Source organism: Moschus berezovskii, chromosome 12, assembly GCF_049115385.1.
Source record: "Moschus berezovskii isolate FMDL1 chromosome 12, NW_MosBer_1.0, whole genome shotgun sequence".
NCBI classification, from domain to species: Eukaryota; Metazoa; Chordata; class Mammalia; order Artiodactyla; family Moschidae; genus Moschus; species Moschus berezovskii.
The window spans coordinates 54,540,973-54,565,748 of NC_142471.1; the positions used below are offsets into that span (position 1 = coordinate 54,540,973).

A 24,776-nucleotide genomic window follows, 5' to 3' on the forward strand; every position below is an offset into this window, starting at 1 on the left:
ACGTATATGAGCATACAGGAAAATATTAAGCCAAATATGAAATCAGATGTTGGCATTATTTATCTTAGGCACCATCTGTAAATTTTTCCTTTTTGTTTATTTGTACCTTCTAATCTGCCTATAAGCAAGGTACATTACTTAGTTTCTTTAGTGTCATAAATAAAAACTAACTCATGAAAACTATAATTCATTGCACCTCTGTATTTTTTTTCTTTCTCTCCCTTTTATCCTCTCAGTTTAAAAAGCCACTTATAATATTTATGCTCACTTAAAACCTAAATTGCTGGGATTACTGAATTTAGTTTCCTGACAATTCCTAGAGTTCAGGCTAATACCTAGGTCTTGTGACTGAAACTGATAAAAGAAAAGGTGAAAGCAGGTAAGACCATCTGTTCGCTAATGTGAGGATGAGAAGTGAGACAGAGCCTGGCAGAGAATCCATCATTGAGGGCTCAGAGTGGCTATTCTGCCCTATTCCCAGGGAGGTGGAGCAGAAGCCGGCAAACACCTAGGAGGTCCAGATTACACGGGAAGATAACGGAACCGGAAAGGTCCCCAGAATGAAAACAGGATCTCAGCCCAGGCTCTGCAGCCCAGATGGACAATGGGGTCAGACTCAAGGGGAGAAAACTAGCTAGAAACAGCAAGGAGAAGAAGAACCTATTTGCAAGGCAGCAATGGAGATGCAGACAGAGAGAACGGACTTGTGGACACAGCAGGGGTGGGATAAATTGAGAGAGTAGCATGGAAACATACACATTACCAAGTGTAAAACAGCCAGCCAGTGGGAATTTGCTGTATGATGCGGGGAGCTCAACTTGGTGCTCAGTGACAACCTAGAGGGGTGGTGTAGGGTGGGAGGTGGGAGGGAGGTTCAAGAGGGACGGGACATACATATACCTACAGCTGATTCAGTGTTGATGTATGGGAGAAACCAACACAATATTGTAAAGCAAATTATCCTCCAATTAAAACTGAATAAAATAACAGAGCAAGGGTGGGCCCTCCTGACTGGTGGTCTGCAGTGGAAAAGCGTTACTGCACTCGGTGTCACCGGGGGTTTCCTAGAGCCGTGGTGAACAGGGACCATACCATACCTGGCAGGTCAGAGGACAGCAGTCAGCTGGGACAGAACTCAGTACACTTCCACGAACTACAGTAGAACCGCAAGACAGGCTGGCCTGCAGGTCTGGCAGGTCCAATCCTGGGGCAAGTAGGAATGTCTCCTGGTTTGTATGCAATGTATAAACCTTATTATTCAATGCAGGACTTGTTTTCATTCTTCTACCAGTCCTCTGCTTGTCTAATCAATGGTACTATATCTGCTAAGAAAATACACTTCCCCAGGACATTTCAGTGGACTTACACTGAAAGACTTTCAATTTTCTAAATATTCTGTGTGGGATCTTGGGCAAGTCAACATCTTTTCTGTGTCTCAGTTATCTTCATGGAGACAAGAGAATAGTACTGTTTATTTTAAGAGCTGGCTGGATCAAATAACACAACGCATGTAAGAAAAAAAAAAATTCCTGTTACTCAAATGTTTGGAATGCGCCATGTGAACAGGGCAATTATGATTTTCGACAACATGGATGAAAAGAAACAGAAGAATAGAAACTTTGAGTAAGTATATAATAGATGTAGGTACACGTGTAGAGAGAGAAGCAAGGGAGGGAAATGATAACTTCTGAGCTCTTACCTTGCTTTATGGCTAGAGAGGAATATCATGGTTTATCAGTGGATTAAATAATGCACAAGGTGCCCCTACAGCTGCAACAGCGGAAGGGAATTTCTGTCCTCATGACTTTTGTACTTTAGGACAGTTTGGGACAACCCATACTTCAAAAACCTGAGATGTTTCTGTGAGAACACACAAAAACTCCCAGAAGAGAACTATGTAGCTTTGCTTCTATGAGGCTTTGTTTTGCTCAGTGCTACATCTCTAGCACTAGTCTTCAATAATTCTTGATAAAATACTAAATATAAAGATGCCCTGAAGTTCCACTTAGACACCTGCCTAGTGGCCCACAGGGCACCGTTAATTTCTAATAAAGTGAAATGGCCTTTTTTAAAAAAGGTTCTTCTGGAACTTGAAAAATAAACATTAGTGGAGGGAACTCCTTCACATTAAATGTTCTACATCAACAGCTTTTAAGGACTTTACTTAATCATAATCAACAAAGACTTGAAAACAAAATTTTTAAAATGTTGACAATAACTACGGTCATAAACTATTTTGAGGATTAGAAGATGAAAGAGATAAGTACTTTAAACCAATCAACTTAATGTGAAAAGTGACACTGATGGAATTTAACTGGGGTGAAATGAAAGATACATGCTGATGGAGAATCTTCTCTACTGAATAAAACACAAAACAAACAAAAACATTAAATTAGCATCTGAGAACATCAGCTGCCAATCAGGATTGGCACAAGGATTATATCCTTGGAAATTAGATTCCATCCACAGGAGAGAGGCAAACGCTGCAGACACCCTCCTAACAAATAAGGCCTCCAAACCCAGGGCATGTTATCAAAGGATAAAACACAAAGTAAGCCTTTTCCGAAGCAGTCTCTGAACATAAAAAACACACTGCTGCCAAACACCTAAAAATCCACTGCACTGTTCTCAGAGTGTAATCCTGGGAAGCCACACTGGAAACCTGTACTTGTTCCTTCCTGCGGGATCAATGAAGCCCCGAGAAACAGTTCTGAATAGAGACATCAAGACTTAATACAGGATCGGTCAACATCTTTCCCTTCTCCAGTTCCTTCCCTTTTGGTCTGATATCAATTTTCAAAGAACCTACGTGGTGACCATTCTCTCCGTAATGTTACACAACGGTTTATGCCAGAATATTCTACCCCATGCCCCAAATGCTCAATGACAAAGTTCTTTCAACTCCACCTGTGTCCCAAGTATCCCGTGGCTCCTTTTCTTTTTTCTTTCTTCAAATCTTTTCACCACCAGTGACCAATACGTCCTGCAATATTTAATTCATCTTTATACCATCCACTCCCACACCGCAAATGACTAGTGCTACTCCTTGTAGGCAAACGTGTGTGCTCCGTTGCTCAGTCATGTCTGACCGACACTTTGAGAGCCCATGGACTGTAGCCCACCAGACTCCTCTGTCCATGGGTTTCTCCAGGCAAGAATACTGGAGTGGGCTGTCATTTCCTCCTCCAGGGGATCTTCCCAACCTGGGATCGAACCACAGCCTTTGTCTCTTGCGTCTTTGGCGGTAGCAGGTGGATTCTTTACCACTGCACCACCTGGGAAGCCCTGCAGGCAGATCTGATCCAAAAGCAGCCATGACAGAAAACAAATATCAGAATATACACATCTCTCGACTTTGCTCTGAAATAAAATATATTCCAGCAAAGCTGTGACAGCTCCCAAATAAGTGAATTCAATCTCAATCTTCAATTCATTCCTCATTAAATTTCATATAAAATTCAGAGATTCAGTTCAGTTCAGTCGCTCAGTCATGTCCGACTCTCTGCGACCCCATGAATCACAGCACACCAGGCCTCCCTGTCCATCACCAACTCCCGGAATTCACTCAAACTCATGTCCATCGAGTCGGTGATGCCATCCAGCCATCTCATCCTCTGTCGTCCCCTTCTCCTCCTGCCCCCAATCCCTCCCAGCATCAGGGTCTTTTCCAATGAGTCAACTCTTCACATGAGGTGGCCAAAGTATTGGAGTTTCAGCTTTAGCATCAGTCCTTCCAATGAACACCCAGGATTGATCTCCTTTAGAATGGACTGGTTGGATCTCCTTGCAGTCCAAGGGACTCTCAAGAGTCTTCTCCAACACCACAGTTCAAAAGCATCAATTCTTTGGCCATCAGCTTTCTTCACAGTCCAACTCTCACATCCATACATGACCACGGGAAAAACCATAGCCTTGACTAGACTGACCTTGGTTGGCAAAGTAATATATCTGCTTTTCAACATTCTATCTAGGTTGGTCATAACTTTCCTTTCAAGGAGTAAGCGTCTTTTAATTTCATGGCTGCAATCACCATCTGCAGTGATCTTGGAGCCCCAAAAAATAAAGTCTGACACTGTTTCCACTGTTTCCCCATCTATTTCCCATGAAGTGATGGGACCAGATGCCATGATCTTAGTTTTCTAAATACTGAGCTTCAAGCCAACTTTTTCACTCTCCTCTTTCACTTTCATCAAGAGGCTTTTGAGTTCCTCTTCACTTTCTGCCATAAGTGTGGTGTCATCTGCATATCTGAGGTTATTGATATTTCTCCAGGCAATCTTGATTACAGCTTGTGCTTCTCCCAGCCCAGCGTTCCTCATGATGTACTCTGCATGTAAGTGAAATAAGCAAGGTGACAATATACAACCTTGACGTACTCCTTTTTCTATTTGGAACCAGTCTGTTGTTCCATGTACAGTTCTAACTGTAGCTTCCTGACCTGCATATAGGTTTCTCAGGAGGCAGGTCAGGTGGTCTGGTATTCCCATCTCTTTCAGAATTTTCCACAGTTTATTGTGATCCACACAGTCAAAAGCTTTGGCATAGTCAATGAAGCAGAAATAGATGTTTTTCTGGAACTCTTCCTTTTTCCATGATTCAGCGGATGTTGGCAATTTGATCTCTGGTTCCTCTGCCTTTTGTAAAACCAGCTTGAACATCTGGAAGTTCATGGTTCACATATTGCTGAAGCCTGGCTTGGAGAATTTCGAGCATGACTTTACTAGCATGTGAAATGAGTGCAACTGTGCAGTAGTTTGAGCATTCTTTGGCATTGCCTTTCTTTGGGATTGGAATAAAAACTGACCTTTTCCAGTCCTGTGGCCACTGTTGAGTTTTCCAAATTTGCTGTCATATTGAGTGCAGCACTTTTACAGCATCATCTTTCAGGATTTGTCTGGGGAGGCTTTACAAATAGCTGTGAAAAGAAGAGAAGCAAAAAGCAAAGGAGAAAAGGAAAGAAATCAGCATCTGAATGCAGAGTTCCAAAGAATACCAAGGAGAGATAAGAAAGCCTTCCTCAGCAATCAATGCAAAGAAATAGAGGAAAACAACAGAATAGGAAAGACTAGTGATCTCTTCAAGAAAATTAGAGATACCAAGGGAACATTTCATGCAAAGATGGCCTCGACAAAGGACAGAAATGGTATGGTCCTAACAGAAGCAGAACATATTAAGAAGAGGTGGCAAGAATACACAGAAGAACTGTAAAAAAGATCTTCACGACCAAGACAATCACGATGTTGTGATCGGTCACCTAGAGCCAGACATCCTGGAATGTGAAGTCAAGTGGGCCTTAGAAAGCATCACTACGAACAAAGCTGGTGGAGGTGATGGAATTCCAGTTGAGCTATTTCAGAGATTCAGAGACAGACCCAAAAATCTTATGTGAGTCTCTGTAATGGAAGGCAGCCCTGTGGCTGTAAGTGATAAGGAGCTCTAAATGTAATAGAAGCCATGGCTTCTAGAAAGAGTTCGTCCCTTCCCACCAAATGTATTCATTGGCCAAACATGAATCAACCTCATGGTCATCTCCCAACTGGACCATTTGCAATAGCACCCTAACCCATCCCCCGCTTCCAGTCTCGTTGACCTGTTCTCTTCACTGCAGCCAGAGTGCTTCTTTTAAAATACAAATCTGTCCACATCCTTCTTCCCTAATGACTTATCATCACTCCTCAAACAAAAATCCTCCTCTTTTTCCATGACCCATATGCCGTCCACACCTCCCTGACTCTGTATGGCCATTTTCTCCCAGTTTGCTTGGCCTGTGGCTTTTCCCCAGGTAAACCTCAGAGACTCCGTACTTGCTGTGTCTCCTACCAGGACTGCTCCTGCCCCAAACACCAACTGGTATCCCCCTCATTTGATTCAAGTGTCTATTCAATGGTCACCTCATTAGAGGCCTTTTCTAAACACTTGATCTAAAATACCACTCCCTCCCCACTATCTTCAAAACTCTCTAACCTTTTAGATTGCTTTATTTTCTCCATTTCTCTTACCGACCTGGTAGTATATATTCATTTGTTCACAAACTGTTTCACCCTGGTGAGAATACAAGTTCCGTGTGAGCATCAGGGGCCTCTGAGCACTGCAGCAGCCCCAAGGTCTACCACAGTGCCTTGCATACAGGAGGGCCTCAGTGAATGAATTTTAAATAAGCACTTTCTATATGCCAGACTCTATATGAGGTAGTGGGATACCAAGATGAATGACAAATAGTATCTGGTCTTTTCCCTTGGGGAACTTAAAGTCTAGCAGTAAAGGAGACACACACACACATACACACACAAAGAATAGAACAGAATGTGACATGAGCTCGGAGGGTTCAAGGGAAACCGCTGAGTAGAGTAGCTACAGATGAGGTCGAACAGCCTGGGGCCAGATTATGAAGGACCTTGAGCTTCAGGCTAGGGAACTGGGCCTCCGTCTGAGTACTCACTATACATCACCAGGTAGGAATGAAAAGAGGTGATGAATCTACAATTAGAATTGACAGAACTTAGTGACTATTTATATGAAAGGAACTGAGAAGTTCTAGGTTTCTAGGAAATGCCACTGCCTACATAGAAGGAAGAAGTTGAAAGAAAAAAGATGTTAAATCTGGTTTTAAAGAGCTGAGTTTGAGTGGAGGCTAGGGAGAGGGGTCAAGTGTCAGAAGAGCTGAGCACAGAAAAAAATGAGAGGGTTACTGCTTTTAAACAGAATATTCCATAACCAGAAGGATCTATTTTCCCAATGTGCTGAATAAAAGACTGCTACCCTGCCACAGACCGCTACACCGTCACAGCCAAAAAACTGCAATAAGGGTGCTTCAGTTCAACCCTTATGAGGGCCAGGGAAAGGGAGCTCATTAATAGCCACTGCTTGGTGTGTTCACCTCTATCTTTCTTCCTGCCTTTCCCAGGTCTGGTGTGCCACACACACTCCAGAGAGGTCTCAAGAAGGAAGATGGGAAGCCAGGAATGTGCCCCAATAGTAGGACAGGGGTGGGGATGCTGAAGACTCTCGTGAAAACAACTGGGTTATCCTGCCAACACGGATACCAGACAGAGGACTTTAAAGAATCTTTAAAGTTGGACATATTCGGAACTACAAATGCTCTGCAGCTATTAACACGCAAATGTAACTGGCTCATTCAGTGATTTTGTAATCAAATAGAACACAGTGGCATAGAGCAATAGAAATCCTCTAGACTGAGAAGTCGTTACTGTTATCTGTGAGAAAAACAAGGTTCCTGAGATTTGGAGATTCATCCACTCTATCCAGCATGCTAGCACATGGCTGGGGCTGGGGCCCAGGCTGCCTGTGTCCCAGCCTTGGGTTAATTTTGCCCCAGGCATGAATCAAGTGATTTATGGCGGCAGAACAATTTAAATATACAAATGACTACAGTATTAGCAACATATACCAGTAAAACACAAAATTAGAAAGCTTCAAGAGAAACAGATTTGAGGAAAAGTCCCTGCTGAGAGAAATACAAATAGTAATATACTTCAAAGAAATTATCCCTGTGGTTAGGACATTTCTTAGAACAAGAGTAAAATTATTCAAAAGTTATAGTTCTGTGAAAGGTTTCAATGTGTAAACACAAGGACATAAATGTTCTTTTTGGGGCAGTAAATTATTAGCTGGCATGTAAGAATTTTGATAAAAACCAGAAAACAAACTCATATAAACAAAACAACAAAAATCAGAAAGACCCCAGGAAACCTAATTGAGTTGACCTTGCCTTTGTTAACAGTAAGGCAAAATATACGACATTATTTTTTTTTTCCTCTCCTCTAATGAGCTTTTAGGGAAAAAATTTTGAAAGTCAAAAGCAGAACTGAAGTCTGACAATCACAAGAATTCAATTAGTAAATTTTGAGCATGTCATAGTTCTACAGCCTATTCTTATCTATTCAGCCTCTTAAAACTAAAGTGAACAAGAATCAGTCTTTCTGCCACCAACTCAAACGCATCCCAGACCGCTGTTCCTGTATCAAATTTAGCTTAAACTCTGTTGTTGCTTTTCAGTCGCTCAGTCATGTCCAACTCTGTTTGACCCCATGGACTGTGGCACACCAGGCTTCCCTGCTTAAACTTTGGGATAGCCAAACCACCTCCCAAATAAAAACTGGCTACTTAAATAGCTTCCTATGTACTTAAATAGCTTCCTATAAAGACAGCCCTTTACTGGCAAAGATTCAGGAGTTGCTTTTATTTCCACTTATAGATATCTAATTTACAAGGGAAGAAAACACAGACTGTATAAAACATACAAGAAAAAATTCATTTCCATTAAAGTCCAACATAAATTCTCAGTCTGAATTTTGTTTTCTTTATTTAAGATGATTTCTTTAATATTCAACCACACTGTGGGTCATGCAACACAGTCTACCAGAGAGAAACTCAGTTCCTTAGCAAACCAGTTTCCAACTCCCATGCGTGGAAGCCATAAAGATGTTCTCCTAATGGAAAAATCAGAGGGCAAAGTATGTGTTCAGTTTGCTATATGCAACTCAAGCAAACAACTTTGCTGCATAGAGTTTAGAGCCTGGGACATGAAAGCCACTTTGGATTCACCTGAAACTAAAAGGAGATGCCTGTTGAAAATCCTGAGAAACTTGAATGGAATACTGCTCTAAATGCCACACGTTCTAAGGAAAGGTGGAAAGCCATGCAGGCTCATCCACATCCCACCTAAAGTGGGTATCACTCTCCACTAGCTCAAGTCACTCTGGACCAGCTGTTCTGAATTCTGTGTGTGAAGCATCTTCAGCTACATATTACTAAGGTTCAGATATCTGATTCTGTGTGGAAAGAGCTATAGGGTCATTCATAGCCCACAGGCCAACTGTCAACCATTGATTTGGTGGGTTAAACACACCAAGACTGGGGAGTTTTCTGTGGTTTAATAGCCTGTACTCTCTGAAAACGTCTGAGAGTTTTCCTTCCTGTGATGTGAAAACAGAAAAACCTCATCTCTAACAATCCTGTTCATCACTCCGTATAAACCTGGTACAAAACATAGCACTTCCTTAAAGCTGCCAGAGCTTTGGTTGGTTCAACAGACTATGTCGTTAAAAATAAAAGAAAGAAATGTGCTTTGATTCCTACTGCTTGATCAATTTCATCTCCCAATAATGAATATTAAACATCTGCTGTGCCACCTCCCAATCCCTGAAACTGCAGACCTGTGCTTTACTTACTTGTACTTTAAGAGCAGCCACTGAATTAACCAGAGTCCCACAAGGATCATGCCGTTAATTTCACAAATAGAAAAGGCCCACTGCACCCGGTTAAAATGGTCAAAAAACGTGTCAGGTAGTGGAGGCTGCACCTCCTTGGGAGGTACTCGTTCATGGACGACCGAGATCATCACTGTGGTGAGAACAAAGCAGGAAAGTGCATAAAGAAAGGCCAGGAAAGTCTTGCCCCACTCCATGGGGTACTGTGAGCGCTCCGGTTCTGGCATGGGGATCTTGATCATTTCCTTCCTATACCCATTGGGCATCCCATTGGGTTTGACCTTGATGCTGAAGCTGCCGTTAGAGGCAGGGCCGCCAGTGCCAATGCTGAGGTGCCCGTTGGCGTGGCCGTTCTTGTGTGCTTCCAAGTGGTGCTCCATCTTCAGGGTCTCTATCATGTGCAAGAGCCGCTGCCCGTTGTCAGAGGTGACTAGGCACAGCGGGGGTTTTGTGAAATCCTCCTGGGTGAGGTTGATCAAGTCCCGGCCCGTGAAATGTTCCAGAGGCTCACAGTATTCTGGCATAGCATTCTCCTGCAGCCAGTCTGCCACCTTCTCGGGTGACCAATAGACCACTTCCTTCATTGTGCTGGCAGACAACGTGAGGCCCCCCTGCTTGCTCCCGGTGGGTCAGCAGTCACCGTTCTGACAGGGCAGGACACTGTCCCTCCACGCTGCATTCATCCTGTCAGGCCTCATAACAGAGCTGTGTGGCGAGATGGTCAGGGCAGGTTTTAAACACCTCATGTAGCTGTCCAGGGTTCTTGAGTGCCCGAGCATTAATTCACCTCATTTCTGAAGAAGATTCTTCCCTCTGTGGAGGCGAGAGAAACAAGTCAAGTTACTGGGACTTTCAAATTAACCCAAGATTCATAACCTTCATATGCATAAGGAAAATGGAAAACCAGTTACTGGTGGAGTCCATAGTTTTCAAACATATATTATTTTTAAGGAACCAATGACTCCCTGGTTACTATTCCCCAAAAACGGCATTAAATTGGACCTGAGATGGATCAAGTCAAAGACAGTGGTAAGTTTGCTAAGAAACAATTCAACAGTGCTTTGAACATTGCTCAGCACTGATCAGGGATTATTTTTGTGCTTATCACGTGGTTCCTGAGATCAGCTGAAAGACTGCAGCAAATCTGCTTAATCTACCACTCTAAATTAGTGTAGATTGGTGAAGAAATGTTCTAAATGTACAGAGCACACAGAATTTAACAGACATCATAAAAGAGAATCACAGAAGTGTTAAGCTTCAGGATCATCAGGTCCAACAATTTTATACTCTTCCACAAAAAATCAGTGAGTTCCTCTTTGAAAATGTGCTTGGACCCCAAATCTATAAAAGAGTTATAAGAGTGGATGCTTGAGTGAAAACAGATGGGAGTAAAGGGCCAGGGTCCTCTCTGCTCTGATGACATCTTTACCCCTAGCCTACAGGAGGCTGTGTAGAAAACCATAGCTTCAAAACCAGTGATCTGATCCTCACTTATCCACAAGGAAACTGAGTTCCAGGAAGGTCAATGAGCCTATAGTCAAGCGGCAGCTTGTATAAAAGAGCTACAAGTTAAGTTTCCAAGTCCTGGTTCAGTATGTTTATTAAAATACTTTATCAGTGATGTGGCAATAACCAAAATGCACATCTGTAGGGAGATTAAAATTTATATATATAGAGAGAGTATAAAAATGTATATACGTTGTACATACATATATTTAACCACAATTATGGTTAATGAACATAACATTGCATAAAACAACGGGAAAGAAATCACATACTGACTGAAGTTCTACTTGATGATGGGCTTGGGGGCATTTTCTACTTCTCTCTCACCTACTTATCTTTAGTAAATATATATTAATTTTGTAATAATCATTTAAAATTTTTAAAAAGCAAGAGAAGTTAAAAGACTGAGCTCTATAACAAAACACTGTGGTTAATGAAATGTGGCCTTTGGCGAAAGGCAGACCATAGTTTGACTTTCGGCATCTCCATGCATAACCTACTATTTGAACTTCAGCATACTAATCTGAAAAATGGCCATGATCAAGTGTCTCCTTCACAGGGTTGTTGTCAGGACTTTAAAATCCGTACACGAAAGTTGAGGATATACAATCCAGCACTGTTTCTGTTTTCTACGACTGAGTAATACTCCACTGTGTGTGTACACACGCACACACATACACACACACACCTTCTTTATCCATTGATCCATGGACAGACACTTAGATTATTTTCATATCTTGGGTATTATACATATTGCTGCAATGAACAAAGGGAATATACATATATCTTTGTGAATTAGTGTTTTCGTTTTCTTCAGATAAATACCAGAAGTGAAACAGCTGGTAGTTCTCTTTTCAATTTTTTTGAGACCCTCCATACTGCTTTCCATAGTGACTGTACCAATTTACACTCCCACCAACAGTGTACACTTGCCATTTGTGACAAGTCTGTCACAGTATGTATGAACCTAGAGGTTGTTATGCTAAGTGAAATAAGTCAGACAGAGAAAGACAAACACTGTATGATATAACTTATCTGTGAAATCTAAGCAACAAATTAATAAACACAACAAATCTTATAGAAAAGAGACTGGTGACTACCAGAGGGGAGGGGGTTGGAGGTAAGTGAACTGGATGAAGGAGAAGTCGATTATACAGTGACAGACGATAACTAGACCTACTGTGGTGATCAATTTGTACAAGTAACAAATTATGCTGCAAATATAAAACTAAAATGTTATATGTCAATATTCCTAAAAATAAAACGATATTGTCTTACTTTCTCAAATTTCATATCATAACCAATAGTTACTGTTCATTATAGCTCATGATGAAATGCACTGTCCAATTGTGGACTAACTTCTTTTCTCAAAAGAACGTTGTGTTAACTGAAAAAAACTTGCACGGATTTGTAGGTTTAAGAGCTAGAAATTAGGAATGACAGTGTTCCCTAAGTATGCTTTGTGGAATAATAATCTGAGGAAACGCTCCATGTTTTAAAAAATCAGAATGATCCTAGGAACCGCAGAGTAACCCTTCCAAGGGCTAGCAGTACACATTAGTATGTCAGAAGCGCTTGGAAATCCTCCAGTAAAGAAACTCTATCGGGATTTCTTAAACTGACCTCATCCGGGCTGTCCTGCTCTAAATCCTGTTTCCTCCCTAGTAACTGTGAGCTCCCAATGGACCCACTGGGAGGTACAGGCACAAATAAGACATGAACTCAGGCCTTCTGATTTCAAAGACCAAACTTGTCTCTACTGAACCCCTCAAACCCAACTCTGGTATGAAAATGGACAATATGTCCCAACTCCCAACTTTCCAAACTAAATAACAACCAACCAAATGGTGGTAGAGCTTGACAGCTAGTCCAGGCTTTGCAAAAGAGTTCTCTTCTGAGAGCCCATAGTGCTTTGCACCTTCCTGACATATCACCTCATACTTAACGGTCTGTCTAGACTGCCCCAGGGGATTCTGAGGGACCATGGAAGGGCTACAACCTTAAGCATTCACACGTCTCAACTTCAAAAGGGCCAAAAGGTGCTTAGTCAATATTGTCTCAAATCCAAGGAAATGTCCCTGACAGCTAGCAACATGTAGATGGTTTAATGGAAAGCAAATCTACTGAAAATGCCACTGATACACAAAACTGCTTTCAAACAATTTGAATGGTCAAGGAGAATACGATGGGTATCCTCCAGAGAGAAATGAAAGTGAAATGAAACCAAAGTGAATCTCTGGCCACTTAAAAACCACTACAGAGGGGCTTCAATCACCACTAACCTACCTAGAGCGACAAGAAGACATCTGCCAAATGGGAGTCCTAGCAGAAGGTCCTATAGGAAAGGAAATCTCTTGGCATCAGACCCCAGGCCTCTCCCCAAATATCCCTCAGCATTCAGGATAGAGCCAAGGGAATGCTCAACACCTTGAAGTGGCTATGAGAACTCTAAAGAGAAATTAGTGATGGAATGGCTTTTCATATATACAAGTTCATTTTTCCCCTTGCCCAATGCAGGAAGTCTACCAGGAGGGGAAAACCCCTCAGAACCACAAAGACCAGACCAAGGACAAGGTATTATTTCACTTCTCTTTGATGGGGAAACATAGTCAGATAATATCCTCCTCAGACACAATCTTCTTCAAAGCAGAAAAATATCAAATGGTAGGAGATAATACGGGGCCATGAGATACATACACACACACACACACACCACATACACACACATACCACACACACACACACACATTCTGGCACTGTAAGCTTCTATCCAAATGAAAGAACATTAATCTTGCAAAAAACAAGTCCATCACGCAGTTTGAAATAACCAGTGGAATTCTTAAAGAGACAGCAAAATAAACCAATAGCTTCCATTAATTAACTGGAACAAAAAAACTTCACTCCTTAAGACAGTCCCTGTGATCCACCACCCCCAACTTGGAGTGCTCCATCTACTCCTCTTCACCAAGTCCAGATTCATCCCTTAGTCTGTAAGGTCCTTCTCTGCAAAGCTTTTCCAGGCCACTCCTTCACAATCTTTCCCCACTCTCTGAATTTGTACACCTCTAATATCGATGCCACGAAATACAATTTAACTGTCTTGTGTGCACAATGTGGTAGGAAGAGCTCCAGCTACCTCCTTTCTTGACAAAATCCTTTAACCTCTTCAAGCTCAGCTTCTGATGGAAAATGGCATTAACAACTAACTACCTTACCTGTCCTCACATGGGCTGCTACTGCTGTGATGATCATGTAAAAGGAATGAAAGCTATTAAATACTCCAAGAAATATGTCTTGTTCTTTTTGTAATGTCCTACTTCCTTTCTAATGCCCACCAGGGCCCACAGTGACATTTCATTACTATTAAATGAAGCAGCCACTTCCAAATGGCATTTTTAAAAGCCCAAATCATTCGGACATAGGAGTAAGCACATCTTCCAAATTTCATGAGAAAAAAAAGTTTCTTTTTCAAGCAAGGTTTGAAGCTTGAAAATAAAGGCATACATGTAGCTTTCTTGAAGCTAATACTGAAATCACACAGTAAGGAAAAAACTCATTTCTATGGAAGTAACCATTAGGCAGCTACTGAGTACTTTCCAGCCTTTTGGCTAAAGCTAAGATTAAGTGTAGTATGGGTGCTCCCCAAGTGGTACAGTGGTAAAGAATCCACCTGCCAATGCAGGAAACACAAGAGATGCAGGTTCAATCGCTGGGTCAAGAAAATCCTCTGGAGTAGGAACTGGCAACCTGCTCCAGTATTCTTGCCTGAAAAATTCCACGGACAGGGGAGCCTGGTGGGCTACAGTCCACAGAGTCGGACATGACTGAGCATGCACACAATGAGTACTTCAAAGGCTACAGCGAAAAGATGAGGACTTACTCAGAGACCCCAGAGCCTGGCTGTAGGAGAAGTGACACAGTAACTGTCCCTTGGGCCTAGAGTCAATTTATAGAATACTGTTGTGTCTGAGATGGGAAAGGCAAAGTGTTTTCTTATCTAGACCCAGAAGACTGTATGTAAGGCTCGATTCAGAAAACTACTATTACCACCATCATCCAGAGATGCTACCCTGAATCCATTATTGGGAGAAAGTTGAGAAATATTGCAGAGCTCAAATCTTTAAACTTAGTTATCAGAACTGGGAAGGTGTAAAAGAATAAAAGCTGCACATAAACCTGAATAAAGGATTTGAGTGTTACAGTTGATCAGTCGTGTCCAACTCTTTGTGACCGCATGGACTGCAGCCCATCAGGCTCCTCTGTCCATGGAGTCTCCTATGTGTCCCCCATCCCGAACACCTCTCTCCCCATCCTATCCCTCTGGGTTGTCCCAGTGCATCGGCTTTGAGTGGCCTGCATCGAACTTGGACTGGTCATCTATTTCACATATGGTAATATATATGTTTCAATGCTATTCTCTCAAATCATCCCACCCTCTCACAGAGTCCAAAAGTCTGTTCTTTCTATCTGTGTCTCTTTTGCTGTCTGGCATATATGGTCATCATTACCATCTTTCTAAATTCCATATATATGTGTTAATATACTGTACTGGTGTTTTTCTTTCTGACTCACTTCACTCTGTATAATAGGCTCCAGTTTCATCCACCTCATTAGAACTGATTGAAATGTGTTCTTTTTAACAGCTGAGTAATATTCCATTGTGTATATGTACCACAGCTTTCTTATCCATTCGTCTGCCAATGGACATCTAGGTTGCTTCCATGTCCTAGCTATTGTAAACAGTGCTGTGATGAATATTGGGATACATGTGTCTCTTTCAATTCTGGTTTTCTCAGTGTGTATGCCCAGGAGTGAGCTTGCTGGGTCATACGGCAGTTCTACTTCCAGTTTTTTAAGGAATCTCCACACTGTTCTTCATAGTGGCTGTTTGCATTCCCACCAACAGTGTAAGAAGGTTCCCTTTTCTCTACATTCCCTCTCCAGCATTTATTATTTATTGTTTGTAGACTTTTTGATAGCAGCCATTCTGACAGGCGTGAGATGGTACCCCACTGTGGTTTTGATGTCCATTTCTCTGATAATGAGTGATGTTGAGCATCTTTTCATGGGTTTGTTAGCCATCTGTATGTCTTCTTTAGGAGACATGTCTGTTTAGTTCTTTGGCCCATTTTTTTTTTGATTGGGTGGTTTATTTTTCTGGTATTGAGCTGCATGAGCTGCTTGTATATTTTTGAGATTAATTCTTTGTCAGTTACTTCATTTGCCATAATTTTCTCCCATTCTGAAGGCTGTCTTTTCACCTTGCTTATAGTTTCCTTTGTTGTGCAAAAGCTTTTAAGTTTAATTAGGTCCCATTTGTTTATTTTTGCTTTTATTTCCATTACTCTGGGAAGTATCTTGCTGTGATTTATGTCAAAGAGTGTATTGTCTGTTTTCCTCTAGGAGTTTTATAGTTTCTGGTCTTACATTTAGATCTTTAATCCATTTTGAGTTTATTTTTGTGTATGGTGTTAGGAAGTGTTCTAATTTTTTACAGGTGGTTGACCAGTCTTCCCAGCATCACTTGTTAAAGAGATTGTCTTTTCTCCATTGTATATTTTTGCCTCCTTTTTCAAAGCCAAGTTGTCCACAGGTGTGTGGATTTATCACTGGGCTTTCTATTTTGTTCCATTGATCTATATTTCTGTTTTTGTGCCATACCATACTGTCATGATAACTGTAGCTTTGTAGTATAGTCTGAAGTCAGGCAGGTTGACTCCTCCAGTTACATTCTTCTTTCTCAAAATTGCTTTGGCTAGTCGAGGTTTTTGTGTATTTCCATACAAATTGTGAAATTATTTGTTAATACCATTGATAGCTTGATAGGGATTGCATTGAATCTGTAGATTGCTTTGGGTAGTATACTCATTTTCACTATATTGATAATTCCAATCCATGAACATGGTATATTTCTCCAACTATTTGCATCATTTTTATTTCTTTTATCAGTGTTTTATAGTTTTCAATATATAGATCTTCTGCTTCTTTAGGTAGATTTATTCCTAAGTATTTTATTCTTTTCATAGCAATGGTGAATGGAATTGTTTCCTTAATTTCTCTGTTTTCTCATTGTTAGTGTATAGGAATTCAAGGGATTTGTGAAAATAAATAAAATAGACAAACCATTAGCCAGACTCATCAAGAAAAAAAGGGAGATGAATCAAATCAACAAAATTAGAAATGAAAATGGAGAAACCACGACAGACAACACAGAAATACAAAGGATCATAAGAGACTATGATCCAATAAACTGGACAACTTGGAAGACATGGACGAATTCTTAGAAAAGTATAACCTTCCAAAACTGAACCACGAAGAAATAGAAAATCTTAACAGACCCATCACAAGCACAGAAATTGAAACTGTAATCAAAAATCTTTCAACAAACAAAAGCCCAGGACCAGACGGCTTCACAGGTGAATTCTACCAAAAATTAAGAGAAGAGCTAACACCTATCCTACTCAAACTCTTCCAGAAAACTGCTGAGGAAGGTAAACCCTCAAACTCATTCTATGAGGCCACCATCACCCTAATACCAAAACCAGACAAAGATGCCACAAAAAAAGAGAAAAACTACAGGCCAATATCACTGATGAACATACATATGAAAATCCTTAACAAAATTCTAGCAAACAGAATCCAACAACATACTAAAAAGATCATACATCATGACCCAGTGGGCTTTATCCCAGGGATGCAAGGATTCTTCAATATTTGCAAATCAATCAATGTGATACATCACATTAACAGACTGAAAGATAAAAACCATATGATTATTTCAATAGATGCAGAGAAAGTCTTTGACAAAATTCAACACCCATTTATGATAAAAACGCTCCAGAAAGCAGGCACAGAAGAAACACACCTCAACATAATAAAAGCCATATATGATAAACCCACAGCAAACATTATTTTCAATGGCGAAAAATTGAAAGCATTTCCCCTAAAGTCAGGAACAAGACAAGGGTGCCCACTCTCACCACTACTATTCAACATAGTTTTGGAAGATTCAACCACAGAAAACAGAGATGAAAAAGAAATAAAAAGAATCCAGATTTGAAAAGAAGAAGTAAAACTCTCACTGTTTGCAGATGACATGATCCTCTACACAGAAAACCCTAAAGACACAGCCAGAAAATTACTAGAACTAATCAGTGAATATAGTAAAGTTGCAGTATATAAAATTAATACAAAGAACTGAATTTTTATGAGTTGTTAACAGCACGATGGACCCAAAATTGAACAAACATAGCTGGCATGTCAGGGAAGAAACTATAGGGAAGTTTCAGAAGTTTCTAAGTGCTGATAATGGCAAAAGAAAGTAGGAAATAAAGCACGCGTAACTGTGAAGTAAACTTTTGGCTCTGTGTATCAAATCTCTAAAAATAAAAGCAACCTGGGGTATACATGTGGTACTACTCACTAGCTTACATAATCAACTTAATACAAGATCAAAATTTGGTGAGCATGTAATATTTAGCTCAGATTTTATAATATGAAACTACCTGTGGAAAACCTGCTAAAGAGAAACACAAAGTATTGATATTATTTTATTAGGAAATAGATGAACTGCCTTTTTGTAAACACTTCTAGTCCAGATAAAGGTCTCTACATCTACTAGAACTTTCCATAAAAGTCAATAGCAACCTAATGGACCTTTTAGGGCAATGCAGCCCAATGAAAGACTCATGAGGTAGGTGTTCACATCTTCTCTGACTCAATTTGGATAATTCCTGATTGCTTTTCTCCAAACCAATCTAAGTAGCTATAAAATTTTTTTGTTGTTACTTAACAAGTAAAGAATTCACTTAAATAGGCAGAAGTTATAAAACTGTATTTATCAGAAGAAGAAAACAATGGCTAGAATAACAATCACATAGCTTCAATCTACTGTTGAGGAAATTTCAGATTACTTCTGATGCCTTAACCTTTAAACTTTAATTTATTTTAAATTGCTATTATGTACAGTGTTCACAATTCCACAGCCAGACTCTGGTTAGCAAATGAAATCATTCCTTTTGAAATGGATCCTTGAAATTGAGAACTAAATACATCATTGATATAACAGAATACAAAGCTTCCACTGAAGACTAGACTGTACTTCTATATTTATTGCGATACATATTTATATGTATGTATATATGTGTAGTTTTGACAAACAGGTTACAAAGATAATGATACCATTTTTGGAAACACGAATCACAGATACCCATAGTAAAAAAGTCTACAAGGTGTATATCACCTCTAAACTGTCACCTTTGGGTGACAAAATTATGAAATAATTTTCAACCTTATTTTTTCCAGTGTTTTCTAATTTCCATGATAAAGACACATTACTTGTGTTTAGAAAAGAAAAAACTTGTTTTTCCTTCAAGTATGTTTTCTGTTTTTAAACACGTAGGCAGCATTGCAAAATCGAAAATAGATGCTTCCTACATTTGTTTTCTTTAAAAATATGAAATGGGCTTGCAGATTTCTCTAAATAATTGGAAATTTTGCCCTCTGTGTACAATTAGGTTCCAAAGCCATCAAATCCCCCAAACATAATAGTCTCAGGATATGAGCCAAACCACTGACAAGGATAAAGCTGAAATCTGAACCTAAGTGCATTAAAAAATTCTGGTCTCAGATACTGTCTATCAATCCAGAGAGAAAACAACAACAAACTATCAGAATGACAACTCTTCTATCATCTAGATTTTCTTCAGTATCCATCTCTCCAGCCTACTGCCAAAATGTAAAACCCATGTGAAAATTCTGCCTTATTGTCATTACAGTAAGGAAAACTTTGCATAACACCAATGACCCCTAATCATAATAGATTTCCCCTGGGTTTTCATTCTTAGAACACAATTACCAAATCTCTGAAGAGTCTATTCCCACTCAACTGACGAACTGCCTTTCCAGGTCTGAAACAGCAGGGCTATTTTACAACATTCATCAAGTTAATCTGTAGTTCTGGGACATGGACACAATCTGGCAGCACTCAAGATTGTTAGGACATAACTGATGTTTCCAAATTCCACTGGCTCTCATGTCCAGCTGATGTGCACAGTGGTGATCTATCTGCCTCAAGATGACTGGGAACAGCTAGCTAACCCAGGCTCTTATTTCCACCACACCTCACTCCATTCCTCTTCTTTTTTTTCCCATTCTGCTTTTTAAAAATAAGAGCTAAAACCCTCCCACTGGACTGCGTGTTTAGCTGGAATTTAAAAGATTGCACATCCCTCTGAGTCTATCATAAAGGAGGGCTGTGAAAAAAAGTCACTGGCTTAGGAAAAAAGATGAGGCCATGTTTTACTATCTTCTGTTTTAAAGAAACTTAGAAATTAATGTAAATTACAAAAGAGAAGTAAACGCACAACAGCCCCTTAGAGACTCGTCAACAAGCAAGAGTCACAGGTTTCCCATGGAAAAAGTAATCTCAGTTAGGGATAAACAAGTTCCTGAAAAGTATGAATCATATAAGGACGTAATCCACCAGGAGGTAAACCTAGCAGGTGTGACAAACAACATGAGATTGAGAAAATAAGTTTAAAGAGGTGGTTAAGTGAGTACACTAATGATATAAAAGAGAATTAAAACATTAATAAAAGAATAAGACATGGTAGGGAAAAAAGAAAAGACAGGTGTGTTGAAAGAAAATACAGGAAAATCCCAGCTTCTCTCCTTGGCCTGCGGTGGGCTGATACCTCAGGATGAAAGGGAGAAAGCAAAAGGTTAAAGGGAGGTCATAAGAGAAGAGGAAATGAGCAAAAATATACATTATATGTCTAAATGCAATTGACAGGTTTTTTCCCAATCCCCCGAACTCAAGCAATCCAGCACCCATACACTCTTTGTAGGCAGAAAAGGAGTGGGAAGTGGAATCCAGTCCATCAAAAGATAGAACTTATTTTTAAAAGCATATTAATATCTAACTAAACATGGGCACTGGGGGCTTCCCAGGTGGTGCAGTGGTAAAGAATCCACCTGCAATGCAGGAGGCGTGGGGTCCACCCCTGGGTCAGGAAGATCCCCTGGAGAAGGAACTGACAACCAACTCCAGTATTCTTGCCTGGGAAATCCCATGGACAGAGGAACCTGGTGGGCTGCAGCCCAAGGAATAACAAAGAGTTGGACACAACTGAGCACACACACACACAGATAAACACACACACGCATTAATTTCCACTGCCTCTTAAAACGCTCCTGAAATGATAATACAGGGATGAAAGAGGAGTGGGAAAAGGGCAAAGAGAACAAGAAACAACTAATTTAGGAGGTTGGGAAGCTGATGGACTTAATGGTAGCTGAGAGAAAACCCAAGAAACCAAAACCTTAAGCCAGTGAGGAGGAGAAATGAAAAGCAGTCTGTGTAAAAAGAGGCCTTAGTAGCATAAGGAATTGGGAGGCATAGATGCATCGCAAAATGGGGATGAGGTGGAGCTAAAAATAGAACTGGTTGAAAGACCATCAAAAAAGACCATTAAATTCTCACTTCGCACAGCTGAACAACTACCTCTCCCCAACACCAGAGAAGACAGGAAGTTTATCGTCTGGAAAAGGGAAATGGAGAGTTGCTAGAAAAGCGCCAGGAACACAGTTGAAAGTGGGGTACTAACTACAATGGATTGAATAAAAGTTAAACAGATGTTGCCAGACCTGTCCTAATTCTTTACGTCATTAAACACCCGGCATGCTGGGAGCCAGAGTGAAAACTTCCAGGCAGACCTCCCCCCAGCCCCCTCCTCCCCTGCTGCAACTCCAGACACTTTATGAGAAAAGAGCACTGATTATCTTGCACTGAAATCCATGCAAACATGTTCCACTCATACAAAGTGCTTTCAAACAGCATTTTTAGTGCTTTTTAAAAAATAAGAGTGGGTCAAAAAAATTAATACAGACATTTGAAGAAACTCTAATAAATATGAAAGCCAGAGCTAAAACAAAAAAGAACTTGGAAGAACACACTAAGCAGAGAAATTATAATGTTAAGAAAAACTATTATGAACATTCTCAAAGAAACATTGAACAAGAGCAAAATGGTACGAAAAAATTCATTTTTTTTTAAAAAAGGTCTTGGAAACTCATGGTAAATATGAACATTTCAATAGAAAATAAAGTTGGAAAAAATATCTCAGAAAGCAGAATAAGACAGAAAGACGGAAACTGAGAGAAAAGGTAAAAACATTAAAAAAAGTCATCTAGAAAGATTAGTATGTGACTAGTAGGAGCTCAAGAAAGAGAATAGGAAAAAATGGGGAAGTTATAACCAGAGAAATTATTTAAGAATATTTTTCAGAACTCAAAGGGCTATGAATTGCTATACTGAGAATCCAGCACATATTCAAGAACAGTGACTGAGAATGCTTGTTATTATTCTGTACTAATTTATTTCTTATTTTTAAGGAGACAAAATCCTGAAGAATGCTCTAGCCCCACCCTGGCTGTTTCCTTCCATCTTACCTCAAACCACAGGGAACCCGCTTGCCAATGCAGGCAGACAAAAGAGATCCATGGGTAGGGAAGGTCCCCTGGAGGAGGGCACAGCAACCCACTCTGGTAGTCTTGCCTGGAGAATCCCATGGACAAAGGAGCTTGGTGGGCTACAGTCCACAGGGTCACAAAGAGTCAGACATGACTGAAGTGACTTAGTATGCACGCACCTCAAACTACAACTGCCAGTCTCACTCCCTGACATTCCTTATTGGCATTTCTGTCCCAGGACTACTGCAGGCTTAAAGCACAGAGAGTGTGTTCTGATCTTGAAGGCGAGCACGATATACTACTCTGGCAAACCATTATCTTGAGCTGAAGGCAACTGAGAAGTGAAACCAAGCGGGATGCTATGGGGCCCTCCCAGGCACAAGAGCCTTTCGGCGTCACCTTCCTCTTTGTAGGAAAAAGGCTTTCAGGTTCCAGACCTACTCTGAGAGACAAAGGGCAAATCCAAACAGTTACTAATCAGGAAAATTAGGGAATACAGAAAGAAACAACAGTGCAGGATAGGGCAGGGTCCCGGTTCCTCCCCAGGGGAGGTGCACAATACTTTGATACATATCTCTGAGTTTTTCTGCAGGAAGTAGGGCCCCCACCCCAGGCTGACGATGGTAACTTCAGGCTGGGCTCAAACAGTGGATCCCAGACTGGCTGGAACCAGAAGACAGATGACCGAGAGTCCCAGGACACCAGCCTGTTAGCTTACACCAACCAACCAGAGGAGGGATTTACACCCTGCAGTTTCCCTGCCCCCCAAATCAATTTTTCCTATAAAAACTCTTCCCTGAGAAAAGAAAGAGTCAGACACGACTGAGCGACTGAACTGAACTGAGGAGTTCAGGCCTTTTGAGCATGAGCTACCTGTTATCCTTGCTTTGCCCTGCAATAAACCTTTCTGAGCTCCAAAATTCAATAAGCTGGTGTGGCCTCACAATGCACTGGGCACCCAAACATGGGCTTAACAACAGAAGCAGATTCAGAAAAAGCTCTCTGCTATCCCCCTAATTGCCCAAAAGCAGGACTACAAGGAATTTAAACCAGTCAATTCCTAAAGGAAACGGACTCACTGGAAAAGAACTGACACTGGGAAAGATTGAAGGCAGGAGGAGAAGGGGACGACAGGATGAGATGGTTGGATGGCATCACCGACTCAATAGACATGAGTTTCAGCAAGCTCTGGGAGTTGGTGATGGACAGGAAAGCCTGGCATGCTGCAGTCCATGGGGTCACAGAGTCGGACATGACTGAGCGACTGAACTGAACTAAGGGCATAAATTTGCAGACATTTTACCTCTTCCTGAAGCTCTACAAGGAAGGACAGAAGTTAGGCACTGAAGACAACTTTAAGAGTCTAAAAACATATCAGACCAGAGATGGTGCTGGTGAACTCTATATAACAAACCCTGCTAACACTAACCCTTCTCCGCCATTAGTTTTCCCATGTATTTGCCTTCTCACCTTTGCCTCCTCTAGAAGCTCAGTCTTTTCCTTCGTCCTGTCGCTACTCTAAAAATTTGCTGGAAAGTAACAGTACCATAAATTTTAAATATATTTTCTAAACAATAACCATTTCCCCATATTTTCTAAAGCAATTCAGTTCTCAAATGTATCTCATACATCATCAAAATGTACAAGGTTTACTATTTCCATTTCTAAATTAATTCTCTCCCAGAATGCTTCCACTACCTAGAAACTGTTTTAAAAAAAGCTTCAGTTAGATGTGTGCTAATAATTTTAAAAAGGAACATCACATTTTTTTTAAGTCTCTATTGAATTTGTTAAAATATTGCTTTTGTTTTATGTTTTGGTTTTTTGGGGCCATTAGGCATATGAGATCTTAAGTTCCCTGGCCAGGAATCAAACACACATCCCCTCCATTGGAAGGTAGATTCTTAACCACTGGACCACCAGGGAAGTCCCCAAAGACTACTTTTTTTAAAAATGATTTTGTTTTATTTTGGGTGTGCTGGGTCTTCATTGTTGTGTGAGCTTTCTCTAATTGATGTGAGCAGGGGCTGTTCTTTGTTGCAGAAGCTTCTCTTGTTGCAGAGAACAGGCTCTAGGGCACGTGGGCTTCAGTAGCATGGCTCCTGGGCTCTGGAACACAGGCTCAGTAGTTGTGGCTCATGGGCTTAAGTTGCTCTGTGGCATGTAGGATCTTCCCAGACCAGGGATCGAACCTGCATCTCCTTCACTGGCACACGGATTCTTTATCACAGAGCCACCAGAGAAGCCCAGCATCACCACTTTTAATAATCTACGGACTTTGGAAGCTGATGGGGGCCCTGATCCCCATGTATAATAATAAAACACAACTAATTTAAAGTACACCTTTGGTGTTTACATTGGGACTGCCTAGTGTTGGTAACAGATTAATAGTAGGTCAAGAGAAGACACAATTTCTTGATTAATGTAAAATTTAAAAACCTGATCTAAAGTGAAACAACTTTTTATAGTCTACTGAGGATCAGAAATCCCCACTGGCTGGGAAACGAAAGCTTTTCCCTTTCAGTGAGAAAAATATCTATCAAATCTCTTCTGCTGCTGCTGCTAAGT

General features: G+C 40.7%; 1 protein-coding gene across 22 annotated transcripts in view; it reads right to left on the reverse strand.

Moving 5' to 3' along the window:
* Window positions 1-24,776, reverse strand: part of SGMS1 (sphingomyelin synthase 1) — a 336,904-nt gene that overhangs the window by 35,174 nt on the left and 276,954 nt on the right. For all 22 annotated transcript variants that reach the window (XM_088842119.1, XM_088842120.1, XM_088842121.1 and 19 more), the window contains one exon: window positions 9,192-10,043. In XM_088842119.1, coding sequence (XP_088698245.1) covers window positions 9,192-9,814 — 623 coding nt within the window. In that variant the 5' untranslated portion in view covers window positions 9,815-10,043. The remainder of the gene's footprint in view (window positions 1-9,191; window positions 10,044-24,776) is intronic.